The sequence below is a fragment of the Pantherophis guttatus genome, chromosome 5 (genome assembly GCF_059756535.1).
Source record: "Pantherophis guttatus breed Tessera chromosome 5, ASM5975653v1, whole genome shotgun sequence".
Classification (NCBI taxonomy): Eukaryota; Metazoa; Chordata; class Lepidosauria; order Squamata; family Colubridae; genus Pantherophis; species Pantherophis guttatus.
The window spans coordinates 36,284,376-36,308,203 of record NC_142067.1 but is presented as its reverse complement, the minus strand read 5'-3'; the positions used below and the strand labels follow the sequence as shown (position 1 = coordinate 36,308,203).

Here is a 23,828-nt window from a genome sequence, read left to right as displayed (position 1 = left end):
GGCAGGATATAAATTAAATAAACAATTAAGCATGAACTATTACAGTAATGGCTAAGCTTTTTGCCATCGCGTGCCAGGAGAGGGGGAGCGGGGGAGGGTCACGCGCGCACGTGCCCACGCGCATGTGTGTGCAACCCCCTCCCCCTCCCCCCCGCTCCTGGCACATGATGGCCTGGTAGGCCCGTTTTTCTTTCTTACCTGGTTCCAAATCCTCTCTGTGTATCTGGGAATGGCGAAAACAGCCTTTCCCACTCTCTTAGAGGCCCTACGGAGGCTGAAAGGGCCCATTTCCCAACTCTTGGTGGGACAGGAAGTGACATTTTTTGCTGTCCCCAGACTCCAGAACCTCTCTAGGAGTCTCTAGGAGCCTCTCTAGGAGTCTCGGTTCAGGAAAAAACATCACTTCCTGTCCCACCGAGAGTGGGGAAATGGGCCCTTTCAGCCTCCGTAGGGCTTCCAAGGGAGTGGGAAAGGCTGTTTTCACCGTTCCCAGATACAGAGAGGATCTGGAGCCAGGTAAGAAAGAAAAACGGGCCTTCCCCACCCCCCCCAGGCCCTCCAGAGGCAGGAAACAACCTGTTTCCCTACTTCTGGTGGGCCCAGAAGGCCCGAAAATCAACTGGCCGGCGCGTGCATGTGCCCCAGAGCTGAGCTGGCGTGCCCACTAATTTGGCTCCGCGTGCCACCTGTGGCACGCATGCCATAGGTTCACCATCACGGAACTATTATATTCTTCCTATAAACTGCAACATAGTCTTCCAGAAAAGAAGGAAAGAAAAAGAGGTAAAGCCTACAATGATTAGTTCAAGTTAGTCATACTGTATGAATCTAAATGCAATGAATGGACAATTTTATCTATAACTTACTTAGCATCTCCTGTTGGTAGTGATTAAGATTGTCATAAACCGGACAAGCTTCTTCTTGAAATTCCTCGTTGCTGTAAAAGAATGCAAGACAGTTTTAAAACAAAAAATGTGGACATATTGTATTAAATTGTATTGCAAAATTAGTTTAGAAAAATATGATTTATATGACTAGGTGATGTATTTTAGTTTTCACTGTTTGTTTTTGAATAAACAATTATTTGAAAATAATAGATTGGATTCGAATATATCTCACCTCCCCTCTGCACTTCCTGCTCACCCGCCCATCTTTTAATTCATATTACTTTAATTGTTTATTGTTATTGTTGTTTTTATTGTTTCATTGCTTTATTAATGTTAAGTTTACATTTTTCATCATTTTTTCTGATTTTACTGATGTAAGCTGCTCAGAGTAAATGGAGCAATTAAATTTAGCTAACAAAGAAACATAAATAAAATAAATATCCAGATTTTCATTTATAAAAACAGATTCCTGATGTTCACCATAGAAGATGAGCCGAGGTGGCACAGTGGTTAGAGTGCAGTACTGCAGCTACTTCAGCTGACTGCTAGTTCAGCAGATCAGCGGATCAAATCTCACCGACTCAAGGTTGATTCAGTCTTCCATCCTTCCGAGATGGGTAAAATGAGGACCCAGATTGTTGGGGGCAATATGCTATTTAGTATACTGTCTTTGGTGTAAGCTGCCCAGAGTCCTCAGAGAGTGGGCGGCATAGAAATATGAATAATAATAATAATAATAATAATAATAATAATAATAATAATAATAATAATAATAATATCCAAACATGTTTCTTCTGTTTTCTCCTCTTCTATTTCCAGCAGTCCCCTGAAAAATCTAATCAGTGTAAAATATCTTTGAATATTAGTAGCTCAGGTTGATAGTTATGTTGTTGGCTTGAGCTTTGAGCTCGGCGATCTGGTTGAAAATGTTTCATCCCCATTCGAGGAGACATCTTCAGTATGCTTGGATTGTGCTTGTCTGGGGGAGCACTGGCCTTTAAATACCTTTCTGAGTCTTAGTCTGATTTCAGGATGTGTGATTGACTGCCTGTAGTTGCTGAGTCATAGTCCTTGGTTTTAAGTACCATCTGTCTGATGTAATTAGTGCTGCTGTTGTTGTTCGGCTCAACATAGCACAGTTCTACGGATTCCTGAAAGTACACAAAGAAAACACCCCACTCCAGCTGATTGTCTTCCTCTCTGGCACACCCACCTACAACCTTGCCAAAGAAATGTGGAAACACCTAAAGCAGCGGTCACCAACTGGTGGTCCATGGACCACAGGTGGTCCACGAGAAAATTTTGGTGGTCCGCAGAAAAATTATTTGCATTTTTTATATTGCACTAAATACTATTTATCTTTTTAAAAAATTCATATTAGTGGTCCGCGAGATTTAAAATTATGAATTTGGTGGTCTCTGATGTCCTTTGCACCTAATTGATGACTCTCAATACTCCATAAACAACGCCACACAATTCCTCGACAGGCTCAAACACATATGTATCAACAAAGATGAAACAATGATATCATTCAATGTCACCGCATTATTCACATCTGTATACCTCAAACTGGCAGTTGACCTAATCAAAGAACTACTGGACAACACACAGCCACCAAGAGGACCACTCACAACAGAAAGCCCATGCAAATTCTTCCAACTGTGTCTAACCACCCACTTCAAATTTGACTGAGAGATCTATGAACAACAGAAAAGATCACCCATGGGATCTCCTATATCTGGCCTGGTTTCAGAAGTTATGCAAAAGATCAAAGAGACTGTACTCCCACAAACAAGCCCCAAGCTATGGGTACATTACATTGACGACACCTTTGTGATAGTCAAGCACAACCAGGTCGATCAAACCTACCAAATGATCAACAACATCTTCGCGGATATCCGATTTACAATAGAAACCGAGAATGACAACAAACTGCCATTTCTGGACATCCTTGTAACACCAATGGCCAATTCCTAACATTGGTGTACAGGAAGGCAATGCACACAGATCAAATCCTCAACTTCCACAGCAACCACCCAAAATGCCATAAACAAAGCTGTATAAGAACACTGTTCGGGAGAGCCAAATCCCATTGCAACCCCACGGAAGCCAGATCAGCAGATGAAAAGCACTTATACAAATAGAGAGAAACGGATACCCATGAAACTTCATCCAGAGATGTCTACACACACACAACACAAACAAATCAAGCAACCCAACAACTACCACAAAAGCAACAATGACCAGATGTATCACGATCCCCTATGTGCAAAATGTTTCAGAAATGATGGCAAGATTGCTGAGCCAACACAGTAGCCGACAAACCAACCGCAATCCTCAGATGGACCCTGTCAAAACTGAAAGGGCAGACAGAAACAAACCAATGAGCAGGTGTCATATATTGGATCAATGCAGCAACTGCGAAAACTATGTCGGTCCAATAGGAAGAAAACTATCAACCAGACTGCATGAACACTTCCTGGCCATCTAGAGACATGACCCTCCATTCCTCATGTCCGTCCATGAAGACTCAAAGGAACACATATTCAATCTAACTGGGACCACAATTGTAACCCAGGCAAAGTCAAGGAGAGAAAGGCAATTCTTGGAAGCCTGATTTTCTACCAATAAATCAATAAACAGACACACTGACATCGATCCAATCTACCAACTACTCAGAATGAAAGAACCATGATTCTGAAGGCAGCATTTAAAGACCAATGAATAGCCGCGCTGCGAACAGTTATAACCTGACAGATTACAAGAAATCGGACCACATCACATGCAGCCAATCAAATCAACCTGAAGCCAGACCATGACATCATCATAAGATATCTGAACAACAACACCAGCACTGATTTACATCACACAGACGGTACTTAAAACCAAGGACTATGACTCAGCAACTACAGCCAATCACACATCCTGAAATCAGACCAGGACTCAGAAAGGTATTTAAAGGCCAGTGTTCCCCCAGACAAGCACAATCCAAATCACACTGAAGATGTCTTCTCGAATGGGGATGAAACGTTTGCAAACAGATCACCAAGCTTGGAGCTCAAACCAACAACCTATCTAATCAGTCTGTGAATATTATTATTGATTCCAGCAAATTAAGTTCCAATTTTAAACAATGTAAAAATAATTTTAGTGGGAGCCTGAAGTGTTCCAAAAATGTATCAGCCACATATATTAAATTGGGATCTAGGATACATTGGATAAAGGTCTTTCCATGTAAGCACACCGTTTCAAAAAAGGAAGACTTTTGCCATACCTTGAATAATATTCATTATAATCTTCACAAATTTTGCCTGGAAAACATTTTGAAGAAATCAGCAAAATTTAATAAACAAGTGTTTGGTATTTCAATGTAACTTATTTTTTAAGATGTGATACTTCTTTATTTCTTTATAAAGATACTGCAAAGATAAGATGGAATGCTCTCTGCATTTTCCTTTCCTACCATACACTTCTAACTGCTATGTCCTCTTGGTTTTGCTCCCTCCCTGATATAATTCTGGGTGTCCTCCTGGACGCACGGCTGTCTTTTGAAGAACATATGACGGCCGTGGCCAGGGGGGCTTTTTATCAGGTTCACCTGATTTGCCAGTTGCAGCCCTTTCTGGATCATGACGGCTTGCACACAGTCACTCACGCCCTTGTCACCTCGGACTGGACTACTGTAATGCTCTCTACATGGGCTCCCCTTGAAAAGCACCCGGAGGCTCCAACTGGTCCAGAATGCGGCTGCGCGGATGGTTATGGGCGTAACTCGTTGTGCCCATGTGACACCCCTCCTGCGCAAGCTGCACTGGCTCCCAGTGGTCTTCCGGGTGCGATTCAAGGTGTTGGTTACCACCTTTAAAGCGCTCCAGGGCATTGGACCTGGGTACCTTCGAGACCGTCTTCTGCCACCAGCAGCCTCCCACCGGCCAGTCCGCTCCCACAGAGAGGGTCTCCTCAGGGTGCCATCGGCCAAATTATGTCATCTGGTGACACCCAGGGGAAGAGCCTTCTCTGTGGGAGCGCCTGCCCTTTGGAATGAACTGCCCCCAGAAATGCGTAAGATGTCCGATCTCTGTGTATTTCGCTGTGCCCTCAAAACCTTGTTGTTCCGCCAGGCCGGGCTATCAATCTAAAGATTTTAATTGGTTTTAAATGTGGGATTTTAGATTTGGGGGTTTTATAATTGAGCCAATTATTTAATAATTTTAATTATTTTTAAATTTTGTCTGCCTTTGTGCTTTTAATCAGGCTGTACACTGCCCTGAGTCCTTCGGGAGTAGGGTGGTATAGAAATAAAATAAAATAAAATAAAATAAAATAAAATAAAATAAAATAAAATAAAATAAAATAAAATAAAATAAAATAAAATAAAAAATAAAATAAAATAAAATAAAATAAAATAAAAAAATTCAGTTCTATCTATATCTTCTAAAGCCTATTCTCTTACTGGTCTTTCTTCTGCCAGAACTTCCCCATGCTCTTTGTTCCCATCTCCACTTTTTCTTCCTCTTTCTTCTTTGCTAAACCTACAAAGCAGTCTACATGCAATCAATAGCAAAAAAACAGTTATAGCCAGTATTTATTCTGCATTTATTGTATATTCTATACTGCATATAGACTGCTTTATAAATTTGGGTAGAGTAGTGTTCCAGGTTCAAAATGTTTCTATATACTCATATAGCCTAGAGTGCTTTTCAAGAAATAAAAGTACTAGCCATACTATATGCAGATTGTATTTTCCCCCCTTTTTCAGCAAGTCTTTGAGAAATGTACGAATGTGGCAAGAATGCTGATTGTATGTGTTGATTTAGGACATAGAAATAAAAAAAAAATAGACTTGAATCATGCAACCTTCACTGCAGATATGGAGTTGAAGGTTAGCTGCTAATGTTGGTAAGAGTATGCATGTGTGTAAAAATAAATGGAATGCTACTGAGCAAAGGGAAGACAGGATAAGTCATATCTCCTTTAGAATTTAATGTATCTATAGAAAAATATATAAGACTGCTTGCAGACATGTATTGCTGGGAATGGGTATATAAGCGAAGTTCTGATGCAAAAGAAAATGTGTTTGCTGAGAATCTATACTGATAATGGCGAACCTATGGCACACAGCGCCCTCTCTGTGGGCACGTGAGCTGTCACCCCAGTTCAGCTCTGCAGCGCATGTGCGTATATCTCCCGCCAGCCATCTGGTTGTCAGGTCTCTGCTGCACATGTGGGGGGGGGGCAAGGGGGGGTCGTTCTTGTATACATGGGGTGGGGCACATGTGGTGGGGTCATGCACATGCATGCGGGGGTGGGGCGCATCAGGTCTGTTGCACATGCACGGGGGTGTGGGCGTGCGGGGGTCATGTGTGCATGCGCAGGAGGGTGGGGCATGTGCGTGGCGCATGCACATGCACAGTGAGGCGGGGCGCATTGTATTTTGGACATCTTGGGCACTCCATCTGGAAAAGGTTAGCCATCACTGATCTATACTATCTACAACAAAAGTTAGATGGTTTGATGTAACAAATAATAGGGATCTGAGCATTTGTATACCAAAGACTAAGGTAATTATGTTTTATAATGGAATAAATGATTGAAAGTGAATGGCAAAAATTAAATGTAATTAGAATGATATGGGTATACCAAGGTAGAAGTTTTACAAAAAATGATAGATGCATGGAGAAATTTTAATAAATAGAAATGCTAGTAGAAAGAGAGTAGGTAAGGTGAGCTGATCTGAGGCACATTTACTTGTTGAAAAAAGTAACAATGTCTGTGCATAAGAGTCTGTTTGTACTCAATTTGTTTTTGTCAAAATGGGTGTTTGGCAGTGGTGGATTTCTACCGGTTCACCCCGGTTAGGGTGAACCGGTAGTGGCGGCGGCAGGAGGCTCCGCCCACCCGCCCAGACATCATTATGGATGCTCTGCGCATGTGCAGAAGGTTCTGAGCATGCGCAGAAGCATCGTGTGCGAGTGAAGCAAGCGCGTGCTCCTGATTCTGAACCGGCAGCGAAGGTAAGTGGAACCCACTACTGGTGTTTGGTATGTCATGAAAAACACAAAAGTTTAATGCCAGAGAATGGTATACCTAAAAGGATTGTCGGGTAAAAAAAGAAGCAATGGGGGCAAAAATGAATGGGTGCCGGATTAACTGAATAGGTCAAGAGGAAGGAAAAGACTAAGGAAGATGGGGCTGGATGGAGTTCATGCAATTCAGAGAGGGAGGGAGGGAAGGAGAGAAAGAACTATTAAAGTGCAAAATGCCAATGTATGACACATTATATACCAAGCAGGACATAAGAACGGTGAGCAAAGATAGAAATGCCATGGGAAAATGTAGTGAATAGTACTGAGCAGGGGTGGGTTCTAAAATTTTTTACTACCGGTTCTGTGGGCGTGGCTTATTTTGTGGGCGTGGCCTGGTGGTCATGTGACAATTCTTTAAGATTTAGCAGAGGTACTGGTCTACCAGGCTTTTAACTGCTTGCAGAGCTGTACTGGTCTACTCATTTGTTTTTGCCATTTGTTTTTGCAGGCATTGGTCTACCCATTTATTTTTGCAGGCATCGGTCTACTCATTTGTTTCTGCAGGCACTGGTCTACCACCACACTGCCTTTTAACACTGATCAGCTGTAGGGCGGCCTGCTGAAGCCCCGCGGCAAGAGTTTAAACAGTTTTTTTCCTTCTAGCCATCAGCTGGGACTCAGGAGGCAGCAATAGATTGGGGTCCAAATAAAAGGTAAGAATAATGCGGGGGAGGGTGGGGGGCCAGGGGGCAGAACCGGTTTGGTGACGTCATATCGTCACTGCTACCGGCTCGGCGGAACCAGGAGGAACCCACCACTGGTACTGAGTTAGAATTCATTGACCTTTTTTCTTATGTCCTGCCTTTCACGTCTTTGCTTATTGATTTGTTATTCTCATTCTGTGCTTTCTATAACAGGCTGTAACAAAAAAACCAAATAGAGTTAAATATATGTATGTCTGTATGTAGTATTGTAACTTTGCTCTGCAGTATTCCAAAAATTTTCTGAACTTTTGTTGGATCCTTTTTTTAAAAAAATAGCTCTAGGTTGGAGACATTAAAATCTGGGCTATTTCTGTTTTCTGGCTGAGAGTGATGGTGCTGGCAGTGGCTATAGAATTTCATTTTTGGCTCATATGGTACCTGAAGGCATTTGGCTTTTCTATGACAACTAAAGGCATCTGCACACAGTAATAGGAATTCAGCAGCTTATATAATTACTAGAAACAGCTATAAAGAAGCTTCAACAGCCATCATGCTATAATAGTCATTTACTAAGGGAGGTTTAAATTTGACAAATGCCTACAGTTTCTTCTAACTACATCTGGCACAGTGAACAGATGTGTGATGCTTCTTGTTAAACCACAACTTAAAGTATCTCATAAGTATAAATATATCTGAGATTATTTTTAATGTGGCCTTAGTAAAAATTAGCACTACCTTTACTGAGATCAGATAAAGGATTACTCTTTTTATTCCATTGCAGATGAAACGGAAATCTCACTTCCTGCTATTTCTGTAATTTACAACTTACATTATTCTAGTCAAAAGTGTTGTATTTTTTTGCGGTTGAGTTTGATTTGCCTCCAAATCAAACTCGGCTTATTTTCATTAGTTCACTTCATATGAAAGCATTAATTAAAGCTTAGTTTAATTTAAAATTTATACGTCCATATTTATTAATATCAAATATATATTTTGAGACACTATCTTACTACCATCAATTATGTTATCACATTTATTTACACTAGATCAGAATATTGGTACAGTAGTGTTTAGACTAATGTTAATATGAAGAAGCTTCAGTGCTACAGATATTATCCGACTCTAGCTGACATCAGCAACAATCTGCAGAGCTATTGGTCAAAATCCATTTTACTATATAGGTAGTTTATTTCTATCCCAGAGATAAATCTGTTGAGTATTTAAGTAAACCTGTTGTGTATTCTCTAGTATTCATCTATCAACTCTCTTAGCTTAGTTGTATATCAGAATTGCAGCTAAATTATTCAATTTTATTTACCATACTTTTCGGAGTATAAGACACACTTCCCCCCCCCCCCATAAAAGAGGGTGAAAATTTGGGTGCGTCTTATACACCAAATGTAGCCCCGCCCACCACTGGCCCCCACCCTTCAGCCATTTTTAGCCTCCGTGCATCACATTTTTGGCCTCCACACGCTGTTTTAGACTTGTTCCAGGCTGCGGGGATAGCCACAGACCATCACCGTCTCCGTGCCTCATGTTTTTGGCCTCTGTGCCTCGCATTTTTGGCCTCCGAATGCTCTATTTTAGACCAGTTCCAGGCCGCAGGGATCGCCACAGCACATCACTTCCGATCACCACCTCCATGCATTGCATTTTCAGCCTACATGTGTCACATTTTCGGCCTCCGCATGCCCCGTTTTTGGCCCCCACGCATCGTGTTTTTGGGTGGATTCCGGCTGGTGGGGATTGGCGGCGGTGGCAATCCCTGCTACTTGTAACCATCTGAAAATGTGATGCAGAGAGGCCAAAAACGGGACATGTAGAAGCAAAAAATGCAATGCGGAGGCAGAAAACGTGATGCATGGAGGTGGAGATCGGAGGCAATGTGCTGTGGTGATCCCCGCAGACTGGAACAGGTCTAAAACAGAGCATGCGGAGGCCAAAAATCTCGAGGCACAGAGGCTAAAAACACGAGGCACGGAGGCGGCGATGGTCTGTGGCAATCCCTGCAGCCTGGAACAGCTGATTGGGGGTATTCGGGGAGGCTGATCCACCTGCCAATCAGCTGCTCATGCTGAATCAGGTTGTGATAATGTGCAGAAGCTGACCAGGCTGTTTTTTGCAAGGACGCTAGCCAGATGAATACCGATGGGTGCTGGTAGGCAGAGGCAGAAATTTTTTTTTTGTTTTCCTCCCCAAAAACTAATGTGCGCCTTATACTCCAAAATATATGGTAATTTTAATTGAAATTGTATCTGTTTTCCTTTGATCTACAAAAAAGCTGAGTTTTTTAAATTTATATAGTTCCTATGACTATGATTCTATCATAAGAAAAAACATTATTAACAGTCATACTCCTCTCTTCTACATCTGTTCCTTCAGTTTGCCTTACCTTTTTCTTTCTTGTTTTTTAAGAAGTATAAAACATTTTTTAGTAAAGAAATTATCATAATAACAGTTACAAAAGAAAGAGGTATCCAGCAAATGGTACACTGATTAGCTTCCATTCCTGTAAAAAGATAACAAATGTAAACAAAAATAAGAATTTTGGTTCATTTAAATTTTTCAATTCAGCATTCATCTGACATGCTGGAATATTCATGTATGAATTTTACAAACACAAACAAATACTACTTTTTTTTTTTGAAAGGATCTTTGGATATGGGTAAATACATTATATGAGATATTTTCAAATTCTGAATAACTAATTGTATCTGTGTGTTCCCATTTGAAATGTATAATTTTATTTGCTCATATATTGAAAAAATTTATATCCATTTTTCTAATATTAAGGCATAACCAGTTAACAATTACTATAGAATTGTTAAAGAAAGGAGAAAATGTAAATTCTACTTCAGGAATGTTTTAAAAAATGACTGCATAGGAACGTAGGAAATTACAAACCTGTATTCTCAATTTTTGTGCTAATTCTGCAAACTTTATGAAGAATGTATCAGAAAGGTTGTGATTCTTTTTTCCAGAAATTTTGAAACCATTGCAAGAATAACAAAACACGTAAGATATTCTCCACACTTTGTAAAGTCGGGATGTGCTTTATTTGCTGACAAATTTACATCTTTTAAAAATAGATAGTTTATGTACTGAATATCAGTGAAAACATCTTAATGAAACTATCCAAAAATGTCAAATAATTACAACTTTTGTTTTCTCGAAAAATCTGAGCAGAAATCAAACAGAGCAGGTAACATTTGCAAACATATGAGAAATATAGGAAAACATAAAAGAATATAGAGCAGGTCAACATTTAAAAAAAACAGGGAGTTTAATGAAATGTATTCTAGGATTTGTACCACCTACCTGGGCTGCCACAGTGCTGTAAATTCAAACTTCAACAGCTATGCTGATTAACTTCTAGCCAGAGAAAACTGTGCAAAGACACCTTTGCAACAATTATTTTGGAGCTATGGGCAAACAGTGTCCTAAAAGATTAAGGTTCCCCTCGCACATATGTGCTAGTTGTTCCCGACTCTAGGGGGCGGTGCTCATCTCAGTTTCAAAGCCGAAGAGCCAGCGCTGTCCGAAGACGTCTCCATGGTCACGTGGCCAGCATGACTAAATGCCAAAGGCGCACGGAATGCTGTTACCTTCCCGTCAAAGGTGGGCCCTATTTTTCTACTTGCATTTTTTATGTACTTTCAAACTGCTAGGTTGGCAGAAGCTGGGATAAGTAATGGGAGCTCACCCCATTACGCGGCACTAGGGATTCGAACCACTGAACTGCTGACCTTTTGATCGACAAGCTCAGCGTCTTAGCCACTGAGCAACCGCGTCGCTGTAAACAGTGTCCTACAGGTAGGGATTTCTGCCTTGTCCTGCCTCCTCTCTCTCCTGAAGCCAAAGTGTCTTAGTAACTCAACCACCATCATTTGCCACACAATCACCAGTCTTTTTCTTTACCGCAAAAACTAATGCAATGAGGAAAGTACATACTGTGGTCAGGGGTATCTGTAATGATGGTCACTGGATTTCAAAGTGGCAAGCATAGCAGGGAGATCAAAGTTCCACCCCTTTTTAATATGTGGAACAGCATTGCAGGCTTGCAAAAGGGAACAAGGCTTCAATCACTTAGTTGTGCCTACCATTATGCATATCCCTGATTGATTGGAGTACTTTTTTTCCATTCCAGCATCTTTTGCATTCAATGTTATCCTATCCCAAGCAAATGTACTAAACGTACATTTTGTGACATTGCTGTCACAGTTATGATAATAATGCAATGAAGGCCATGATTTTCCCAACTGCTGACAGTCACTTTTAACTGCTTTGGCTATGCTGCTACTTTTCAGTTGCTGCCAACTTCTCTCCAATGCCACTTTAGGTGGGCAGCAGGAAAGGTCAAGAATCCAGTATTTGCCTGTGTAATGCCTGCCTCGCACATCGCAATGCACGGACCAGACATTCCACTGACTGCTTATCTACACATGTGAAAAAGTAAAAACCTTTTACCTTTGCCAACAGGCATATTGGCAGTGATTCAAGCAAGAAAGGACTCTGGGATAGTGGCACAGGCTGTCTATCAGATGTTTTAAAAGAAGCTGAGGCAGGTGAGCAAGAGAGAACAAGAAAGATAAGCGAGCGAATAAAACTCTTAAATGAGCAAACGTAAGTAAGAAAGCTGAGCAAATAAGAGAGAGAGAGATGAGAAGCAATCAAGAGGCAAAGAGAAGAAAGCAAACAACAGAATGAGAAATCTTATAAGCGAAAAGCCTCCAAGAAGCAAGAAACACCAAATGAGAGAGACAGCATGAAAAATAACAAGCATAAGATTATTGTAATAAGAGAGGCAAAGATTAGCAGGACTTTAGTGGGGACTCTTTAGTGGGGCTGTAGTGTCTGATCCGCAGGATGAGTGTGGGCTTCCAGCAGAGCGGGAAAACTGTAACCCCACAAATCAGGTTCTGAAAGATAACCAAACCAATAGGTTGCCAAATGTCAAAGCCCCCTTCTTGTCTCAGCCCTATCCCATAGCATGGAGAGTGAGTAGTAGATATTTTGTCCCATTTGCAGGATATTCACCAATGATTTGGACGCTTGCTGCTTCATCATCAGATCAGGTTAACACTTCAATGACAAGACAACGCAAACTATACCAGCTTTTGAGTTGCTATATTTCTCGAATTGGAACAATGTTAAAGAATGCAGTACAGGATCAGATACACCCCTATCCCAAAGGTGTTTTTTCAAGAAGCAACTGGACTTTTTTTTGGTTTTTCCTTGAAGACATTTCACTTCTCAACCAAGAAGCTTCTTCAATTTTGAAGGATTTTAGCCTAGGACATCTTCGCCGTCATTATATCTAATAACAAAATGTTTGGGCCGTAGAATTCAATGGAAAGACTATTTTTAACTAACAGAGTTCAATTATTCTTAGTTGTCAGAGGATTTTCCAGTGATTGCACATAAACTCTGGATCCCTCAGCATGAATAGACTAGGTCGAGACTCTATTAATAGGCTCATTTATCTTATTTTCTTAAATAAATGTATTTAAAGCTTCATTGAAATTGTTGCGTTTGCCTGATCTTGATTTAATTATGCTTACTTTGTTGTATTTCATTTATTACAACTGTTCTTCTATTTGATGAATTTTAATTATTTGAAAGTAAACCTTAGTGGTACACCAGCACTAGTTTGTAATATAAATAAGTTATCATAGAAATAAAATATGATAACCAGTGGCTTGGATCCACCTTGCCTTTGCTTATGCAAAAGACCCGTTTTTTTACTCTCTATTCTATCTCTTTCTCTCTCACACACAAATATATACAAATTACAACATTAAGATCTTATGATTCCCACAAACAATATTACAGAATGAGCGCAAGAATTTACAGCAAGAAATATTGTTTTACGAGCATTATTCCATTGAATAATGCTGGTTAAATTTGCAGTTAGTCAGCAGTGCACACCTTGTTTCAGGTGGAGGTATGGCTTTAGCTCTTGGATAATACGTCAGCAGCACTAGACTTTAAAAAGTAGGTAGGCCATGATAAATAACTAAGATATATGAGAATTAAATTTGATTTATATAATTAAAATAAAATTAATGCCATTTGTATGATTATTCCCTATTATTTAATTATTTCCCTTCTATTGCATTGAAATTATGATCGAGAGGCAAACTTTTAGAGGGGCTCTGGAATTACATTGCTTGGAGCTTTGATATGTGTAGCTATGTTTTAGATAATATTTAGATATCTCTGGCAGAAATCAATAGAATTGATCAAAATGAAATGTAATTATCTTTGTAGAAAAAATACTAAAACAGAATCACTCTACGATAGCACTCGTATCTATCATTTTGTTTTTAAGTGTAGCTATTCTATTTTTATAGAATATAGAACACATAATACTATTAAAATTTTTGGTAACAACTATCTCATCATCTTCAAATTCTGCCCAGAATATAATCATAATAATTAACACCAATTAGTAAATCTCCATGGATGTTATCGCTGTACAAAAACTTTATTAAGACTACAGTATGAATATACATGCATTCATGTTTTCCTTTATATGAACTCTTGATTCAATTTAATCAGACTTCTCCAACTGTTACTTTTTGGATGTGCTGAGGTTAACAAATCTTGTAAAATTGCTGAAATATTCTTTTTAATTGCATGTATATAATTGTCCCTTTCTTACTGTCATTGGGATATGTGATCTTAGAGCAATAATGACACACCTTTCAGGAAAAAAAATATGCAAGAGCACAATCTTTCCTATCAGTAATTGAAGAAGTACTACAAGAAGTAATGTTCTTAACTTATAACCCTGTTTTTGCAATGCTGTATGGACCTTTTTTAAAGCAACTACCTCAGTCAGACTTAATCATACACTCACTTGTCATTATATGTGAAACTATTTTGTCAAAAAGTATCCAGATTACAACATAATTCTATATGGGTAATTCCGTTGCATAACTACTTTTGTATTGAGAAATTATAAAAATGAAGTACTGGCTAAAGGGAGATCAACAACTAGGATTAAAATCTCTATATCATACAAGCCATCACACTGAATTGACAAATATATAGAAGCTTAACAGAAGGAAGTACTTCCTGGCATATTAAGGAAATACTGGATACATTTTTACTACTTTTACTGTCTATACCACTTTACAAAGCAAATCACAAAGGAACTAAAATAATTCAAATTATGACATTCAAATGAGCACCAGTACTAACTAAATGGAGTAAAAATTCTGCATGCTTTAAACAGTTGATGTATGAAAACAACTAGAATAATGATTGCTGCCTTATATCCACTTATCTGGGAATAAATCTAATTGAATTTATTAAGACTTCAGTCGAGGTAGACTTTACACCTTAAGGTAAATATATTTATGAGAAGAATCATGTTGGGGATTCATATCTCCAGGAGTATCAACTGTTTTAATTAAGGGATCACCTATGGTCCATTGTTTTCTCATTCCATACAATATCACTCAAAGGCAATGCAATTTATATTTCAGAATTATCATTCTGCCTTTGTCTTGGAACAAGCAAACATTCTTCTGTATATATTTGTGACATAAATAAAGTTCTGGAGCCCCCATCCCCTCGGTAAAGGCTAATCTATTATATGATAGAACAACCCTGAACCAGCATAAACACAGATATGCCTTGTTAGAATAAATTTTAAAGGATTATCTAAAAGAGAATTAATCAAAACTTAGGTGGGTTTTTAGTTTTCAAAACACATGCCTCAGAAGCAAAAGATACAGGAAACAACTATATTTTGTATAAAGTAATAATTACTGAGCACTAACATTAGTTCTTCCCAACAAATATTTAATAATAATGTTTCTTTCCACTTATCTAAAGATAAATTAAGATTTACAAAGATTATTAAAATGAATAGACATTGAGTTCTTTTGGCAGCCTGCCTTTGGATTTAAAAACGTTTTGAATAAGTTTTTTTAAAATATATTTGAATTTGATGGTATAAAGGAAAGATACTTACCTTTCAGTTTCCTGCTGGTTATAGAAACAAACGGAAACAAAAATAGGTCTCAGTCAGAGACTTAAGAACTGACTTTTGTTTGTTCAACACTGAGTTAATCTGGGCATTTAAAATTCAAGTTTAAATCCTACAAACAGGAAATGTGGTAGGCCATTCTATAGCAGCCATGAATAAAAGCTCAATTGTTTTTCTTCATTGAATTAAATTCTTTTATTTAATTTCGTGTTGCAAGTATGAAAGTAAATATCTTTATTCTGAAGATTATTAAATTTTTTCATTGAAACTCCAAATATATATAACATATTGCATGTTGACATACAAATAGAACTTACTAAATCTGGAATCTGTAGAGTTTTAAAATTTAGTTTTAATCATTAAAGTACATTATGTATTAACAAACCTTTCTTTGGGCAGAAATACTGCAAGACAAGTGCTCAGAGGTTTGAAGATTTACCCTGATTTCAGTTTTCCCCAAAAGGCTGACCTCCAGAGTTGTTAGACTTTAGCTCCCATAATCCCAAGTGAGAAAAAAAAACTGCAATTGTTTACTGCGCTAATAAATCATACAAAGAAAATATTGGATAGATAATTGTATAGATTGTGTGACATTTTGGAGTCAAGTCAGTAGACTGTAGATATATAAAGTATAAATACTTCTTTCACTTTTTCAGCCGGAAAACAACAAAACAACACAAAGGGGAAAAAAATCAAGATTTGCTTTCTTCACAGTTATGCTCAATTTCCTATGTGGTTTCTTTTACATTATCTCTAACTCAGATATAACTCAGGTAGGTAGGTAGGTAGGTAGGTAGATAGGTAGGTAGGTAGACCAATCTATCTGCTATAGGTGAACAGACAAAAATGCCATAAGCAAATTTGTAGCCTTTCAAATTTGCCAGAACTTTCCATGAGGAACGAAGGCAGAAAGCAAGGATAATGAAGAAATAGAAAAGTTTTTTTTTAAGTCACTTAGCTGCACATTCAAGGCCTGTTCTAGATAACAGTATTAATCTACTGGAACACATTACTACTAATTACAAAGAATGTAATTGGCTATTAGATAAATAAGTTGTTTTAATAATGACAATAGTAGAAACAATGGAATATATAACAAAGAGAGCATTTATTTTTGTTTCCCCGAAAATAAGACCTACCCTGAAAATAAACCCTAGCCTGATTTTAGCTGCTCCTAATATAGGCCCTATCCCCAAAATAAGCCCTGATTAAGGTAGTCATCAGTGGGGGGGGGGGACATAACCAGCACCAGAGGTGGCAAGAGTGCCGGGGTCAATGGTGTCCAGCAGCAGCAGCCTGTACAACACAGATGAATTGGAAGGCTGGTTGCAGGGCCCTGAGGTAAGCCGGTGTGGGTGCATGGTGTGGCTCCACTCTCCCTGCTTTGTGGTGATGGCACTAGTGCACTGCGTGGCCTCCTGCCCCACTGTGGCCATGAGCAAGCAGAAGTGGGAATCCCATGCATGGGGAGGGGGGAAGACATTCTCCAAAAATAAGCCCTAGTGCTTATTTTGGATCTCCAAAAAATATAAGACTGAGTTTTATTTTTAGTTTATTTAATTAGTTTAATTTAGTTTATTTGATTTGTATACCGCCCTACTCCCGAAGGACTCAGGGCGGTGAACAGCCACAAGATAAAAACATATAAATAAAAAATTTAAAAACAGAATAAAATCGAATTAAACAATTTGGCCGAAGACAGATTTAAAAACACCCCAATAAATTAAAAACAAATTAAAATTTGTGTTTTAAAAGGGAAAAATTAGGCCAGGCCAGCCTGATGGAATAAAAAGATTTTAAGAGCGTGGCGGAAAGTGCGTAGATCCGGAATCCTCCGTATCTCCAGGGGGAGCTCATTCCAGATAGTAGGTGTCCCCATAGAGAAGGCTCTCCCCCAGGGGCTGCCAGTCGACATTGTTTGGCCAACGGCACCCGGAGGAGCCCCTCTCTATGACAGCGTACCGGCCGGTAGGAGGCTACTGGTGGCAGCAGGCGGTCCCGTAGATAACCAGGTCCTAAGCCATGGAGCGCTCTAAAGGTGGTAACCAAGACCTTGAAGCTCACACGGAAGACCACCGGGAGCCAGTGCAGCTCATGCAGGAGAGGTGTTACATGGGAACGCCATGTCACTCCCATAACCACCTGCGCGGCCACACTCTGCGCCAGTTGGAGCTCCGGGTGCTCTTCAAGGGGAGCCCCATGTAGAGAGCATTGCAGTAGTCCAGGCAGGAAGTGATGAGGGCATGAGTGACCGTGCGTAACAAGTCCCAATCCAGAAAGGGATGCAACTGGCAAATCAGGTGAACCTGATGAAAAATCCTTCCAGTCACGGCCGTCAAATGCTCTTCTAAAGACAGTTGTGAATCCAGGAGGACGCCCAAGTTGCGAGCCCTCTCTGTGGGGGCCAGCGATTCGCCCCCAATAGTCAGTGATGGCACCAACTGACTATATCGGGATGTCGGAAACCACAGCCACTCGATTTTGGATGGGTTGAGCCTGAGCCTGTTTCTCCCCATCCAGATCCGCACGGCCTCCAGGCACCGGGACATCACTTCAAGGGCATCGTTGGGGTGGTCCAGGGTGGAGATGTACAGCTGAGTATCGTCAGCGTACTGATGGTACTTCACCCCGAAACACAGATGATATCGCCCAGCGGCTTTACATAAATGTTGAACAGAAGGGGCGAGAGGACCGACCCTTGTGGCACCCCACATATGAGGCGCCTCGAGGTCGACCTCTGCCCCCCTGCCAACACAGACTGCAACCAGTCGTAGAGAAAGGAGGAAACCACTGCAATACAGTGGCCCCCACCCCTAACTCTTTCAACTGGTGCAGCATGATACCATGGTCGATGGTATCAAAAGCTGCTGAGAGATCTAATAAGACTAGGACAGAGGAGCAACCTCTGTCCCGAGCCCTCCAGAGATCATCTACCAACACGACCAGTGCCGTTTCCGTGCTGTAAGTAGGCCTGAAGCCCGACTGGAACGGATCCAGATACACTGTTTCATCCAGGTGCTGGGGGAGCTGTTGCGCAACCACACTCTCAACAACCTTTGCCATAAAGCAAAGGTTGGAGACCGGACGATAATTAGACAACACTGCCAGGTCTAGGGAAGGCTTCTTGAGGAGAGGCCTCACCACCGCCTCTTTCAAGGGAAACATGGCTACTATGTATAAGAAATTGTATAAAACAAAAATGTTTAAACATTATCAACAACCCTCAAAATTGTTAGCACCTGCAACAGTCAAGTGCAGTGCTGGAAAACATATGATGGTAGCATTCATGAACATCTGACCACAATTATTCTTGCACAATTTTGGGAGGCTATGGAGATTGTGCAAAAAAGGAGTAGCTTGCAGACCATCCAGAAGTCAGGTGAGAGGACTATGCTCTCAGGTGGCCTCCGGACCCTCAAAAAATAAGTTTGATTTACCTGTATTTCATTTTTATAATTACTTGGTGTTTCTTTATATAACACATGATGGGACTGTATTTTTTAAAAAAGAAATAGATAAATAAGTAAAAAATTGTTTCTCTTTTGTTCAGGAGGGAGATGGCGATATGCCAGCAGACTCAAGTTAGACATTTTCCAAATGTTTGACATCGTGACCCCAAAGGATTTGCCATTACTGTTCTAGTGGCTACTATTTTATAGTAACAAGCACATTCTGTTATTATAGGAAGGATTTAATATTTTCAGCATTCAGGGGATAAACACATCAGTAAAGAATCTGTCCCTGTTTTGATTTGAGGTTGGACAATACCCATTACTTTCCTAAATTTTCTTTTCAACTCAAGTAACCTGTGGCACTTCCCTTTATCCAAAGAGTATTCAGATGCTTTGGATTTTCCTATGCATGCAAAGTTTATATTTATATTATATTATAGTCCATTTTCTGAGGGAGATAAGGAAGAATTTCAATCATAGTTATTTTCAAGACTGCTTACAAAGGCTTCAGCAAGTCAGATGAAAATTTTGGCCTCATTTGTTAGACTTTCACTAAATATACCCTACTCTAGTTAGCAGTTCATATTCAATGATGGATTGAGTGCAAGAACATTCCCTCATAGTATCTTCTAGTTCACTCACAGATATGTTAGTTCTCTCTAGTTGGTACAAGGACCATTAGAATTATGGTAGCCTTGTCTTATTTCCTCTTGACTTTCTTATTCCAATAATCTGATTAAGATAGCTAATAAAATTCCACATCTTGGTCATTCCTAGTCAAAATAATCTTTTTCCACCGCATTCTTTTTTTTCTTGTCCCATGCAATGATTTTCATGGATATGTTTCGGTAAGCCAGTCCTGACATTCTGTAGAACCACGAGTAGCATCATTTTTTGCTTTAACCTGTACAGGATTTCCTCTTTTTAAGTAGACAAAATACCCCAGAATTCTCTACCCATGAATTTTCATTGTCAGTTACTGCCCTGGGCTTACTTCCATTTTTGTTACAAAGGGGATCCTTTTCAGTCCTACCTCACTACTTTTTCTTTTCTTGGCTGGGTTCCCAGACCAATTAGATCTGGGAAGATAAAATTCCATAGAATACTTTGTAATGTTTTGCTTATGCTTATGTAGAGACATCTGCTACTTTTGTTTTTCCTGCTGTGGCTACAGATGAGACTTTCATGAACCAATTGTCTACCATAATTGCTTCATAGGCATTCTTTTCACAACACCAAGTGTGAATTCTTGCTTCCATCCTGAGAGGAGTTTTCTAATTTGGCCAAAGACAGAAGTGATAGCCTCTAACCCTTATCTGTATGTATTGATGGCTAGATGTGGTGTGTAGATGTGGTGTGACTAGAAGTCTCCCACTGCAAGAGTCCAGGATCCGTCCTGGCCATTGACTTCTATCTGTACCATGTCCATTTTCTAAGAAATGAGCCAAAAGTGACTTATTTTGCAAAGCACAGTTAAATTAAGTGTTGCTAAACAATATTTGAATCAGATCTTAATGAATGTGTGACTCAATAAAAGTTTAACTGAGACTGTGGAATTCACAGCTGTAATGCTTGGGCTTTACAGAATGACAATTTCCATCAGCTCATTACACTGACTTATGAGGATTTTACCCAGAATTTATTGATTCTCAATGGACAGATTTATACAACATGCTAATCCTAAACCTAGAAAACTACAGCTTTTTTTGATTACTCATGTGAATATAATCAATCAGAAGTATATTTTTTATTATTATCATTTTTATATATTTTCTCCCAAAGGATTCTGGAATAATATACCAACATAATATACTTTTGAATAAAATTCTACCATAAAACAAGACCAAAAAAACCCGTAAATGAAAGGGTAACCAAAAAAATTGAGAACTATCTGGCACATGTATTTTCCTTAGCTTAGAGGTATGTCAGCTCGAGGGAATTTGCGTCAAAGAGATTTATCGTATCAAGCCTGGGTGTCGTCAGACTCAACTGGCAGATCTACCTAACAGAAAAGAACTTCTGAGCATGTGTAGCATATGCCTAGAAACTGCTATTGTGGATACAAATCAAGTGGCATGGCTAGACCAGCTTCCAATCAAAACTTGAGCTTCCTGGATCCCCTTTGAAAGAGCAGTCAAATCTTTCATGAAAACAAATTCACTTTTGAAGATATGCATAGCTGAATACACATGCAATTTACATTCATTTTGCCAGACTGTTCAGTTTTAAATGAGTGACTTCTGTATCTTTAAACTACAGAGATATTTGCAGTTTTAATAGTATTCAAATTCAGGTTGCATTTTGCACAGAAAGATGTGATATCCTGATCATGCTCTATCTGATGCTATACTTTGTATGATTCTACTTCAGGAAGCATGACAGCAAGGCTGATTGATTTCAATCAGGGGCTTTGTCTCAAAGGAAGTAGTTGCTGGTGCAAGCATAGACACCACATTCTTCAAATGAAGGAAAACATCATGGCTACGCTGTTATTGTGGTAACGCTGTGCTTCACCATTTTGCATTAAGGAAGTGCTTCATTTGAAGCTTCATCAAAATAAAATGCCCCTTAAAATACTAGAAATGTAATTTTTCAGCCCTTACAACCAGCTGGCCAGTTTGTGGCACTATGCAGGGGTGGATTCTACTTACTTTTACTATCGGATCGCAATGGGGCCATGCGTGCACGCTTGCTTTGCTGTCTTGCACACTTCTGCGCATGCACAGAAGCTTCCTGATGATGTTGGGGTCGGTGGGTGGAGCCTCCTGTTGGTTTTACTACTGGTTCTATAGAACTGGTCCGAACCGGTGGCAACCCACCACTGGCACTATGGTATTTGATAGAGAGGGTTTTTTTCCCTCTTCCCATTTCCTTGTCTTTCACTTTTTGCTTATGAGCTTGGTATTTCAGGGTTTTCTGCCATTGTTCACAGGTACTGTGTATATGCATACATGATGTTCTTCTCGGTCTAACTGAATGTAGTTAGATAATCTATAGATTCTGCTTATTCCTTCCATATGTTTCCTATTTATAGGATGTTTCCTTATTTAATGTTAATGTTTCCTTATTTATAAAAATAAATCAGCTTTATATTCAAGTTATAACATTACTCACTAATCCTGGCTCAAGTTAGATCCCCATTCTCAGGAACATTCATACATATGCACAAATGGTTCACTTCTAACAAGACTGGAAGCCTCTTCAAATAGTCACAGTCTTGCCACCTCACACCTTGACTACTGGGACACCTCTACATGAGACTGCACTTGAAGACCACCCAAAAGATTCAATTAGTCCAGTGGCATGTGCAATGACGGGCATGCTTTGGTATGACTATGTGATGTCCCTGCTTCATGAACTGTACTGGCTGCCAGTTTGCTTCTAAGAGCAATTCAAGATGCTGGTTGTGCCCTAAAAAGCGCTGCATAGCATAGGACCTGGTGTCTTGAAAGACCACTTTTCTCCCATTATATTACTGAGACTGGTTTGATCCAACAGGTTTGATGCACTCCAGGTTCCTTTGATAAACTAATGCCATTTCTCAGAATCCTAGAAGCATGTCTTCTCTGTTTCAATGCCTGTCCTCAGGAATGAAGTTATCCCTGAGATCCAGGTAGGCCCCACCTGATGACATACAGAAGGTCTTGACTCCAGACTTGATTCTACTTTCAGATGTGAAGCTAGAGTGGTTGGAGCACCTTATGTGTATATCATTTTTGCCTCATTAATCCATTTTGCCAACTAGTTATTGCTTTTGTTCTATACTTTTGTATATTTGTTGTTTGTTTTTATTTTATAAGTCACCCTGAGGCAGTTGGAGTCAGATGGTATCCAGATTGAATAAAATTAGCAAATAATTACTAAGCAAATAAAGTAAAGTGCTATACACCCCGATATGGAGAATGTTTAAAAACACAGCTATTAGACCAAAATGTAGCTGTCATCGTTTATATGATCAGAGTCAGAGATGGTCTTCCTCAGATGCTCATGTACCAAAATAACTTGGGCAACAAAAGAAAACTTTAATGTACTTGTGTGATGTATCAAACAAACAATATTAATGACTAAGCCGGCAAAGAAAAATTATAGACTTATTCCACAAAAGTAATATTTAAATACACGAAGAAACAACAACAACAATTAGAGTATTTCCTATGCAATAGCATCCACGTTTCTCACAAATAAATCCCGCTAAGTTTTTCTAACTGGTATATATATATCTGCATTAAAATTTAAAGATAAATGCAATATCAGTCAATCAACTGTGTAACTCTAAAGGAAGGGAAACCATTAAAAGAATATCAAAATTCATGTGAGCCTGAAATTTGTTAGAATCAAGCAAAATATTATAAAGTTAATATATTTTATGAACTTTTGGTTAGTTCTAATAATAGTATTTCAGATTTTGATTATGTAAAACTGTCATGTTGTATCTACTCCCTATAATAAGAGCCAGTGAACTCAATATGATTTACTTGTCAACTGACATTTATATGACTGTACTGGAAGTACAGTATTTAATACAATTTTCACCGAATAAAATGTTATCTTTAATAAAAAGGGTAACAGAATATTTTTATTGCCGTAGATTTTTAGATAATAGTAGTTGATAAAAACTGATGTTTTAAAAAACAAATGTCTTGTTAAAAGGTGGTATCTTGCAAGATAATGTCAAATAAAATATACATATGAGAATTCCAAAGAACATGTGGTTCTTCATATTGTATCTGAAAAATTATACTTTCATTCTTACCAAT

At 39.2% G+C, this 23,828-nt stretch overlaps 1 protein-coding gene across 3 annotated transcripts in view; it reads right to left on the bottom strand.

Annotated features, from left to right (window-relative positions):
- TRAT1 (T cell receptor associated transmembrane adaptor 1) overlaps nt 1-23,828 on the bottom strand; it is a 74,104-nt gene that overhangs the window by 3,597 nt on the left and 46,679 nt on the right. For 2 of the 3 annotated variants that reach the window (XM_034413104.3, XM_087894907.1), the window contains exons 2-4: nt 10,013-10,129; nt 4,162-4,198; nt 867-937 (exon numbers count right to left, since the gene is read on the bottom strand). In XM_034413104.3, the coding sequence (XP_034268995.2) occupies nt 867-937; nt 4,162-4,198; nt 10,013-10,129 (225 nt within the window). The remainder of the gene's footprint in view (nt 1-866; nt 938-4,161; nt 4,199-10,012; nt 10,130-23,828) is intronic. The other variant, XM_060686308.2, reaches the window with a different exon arrangement.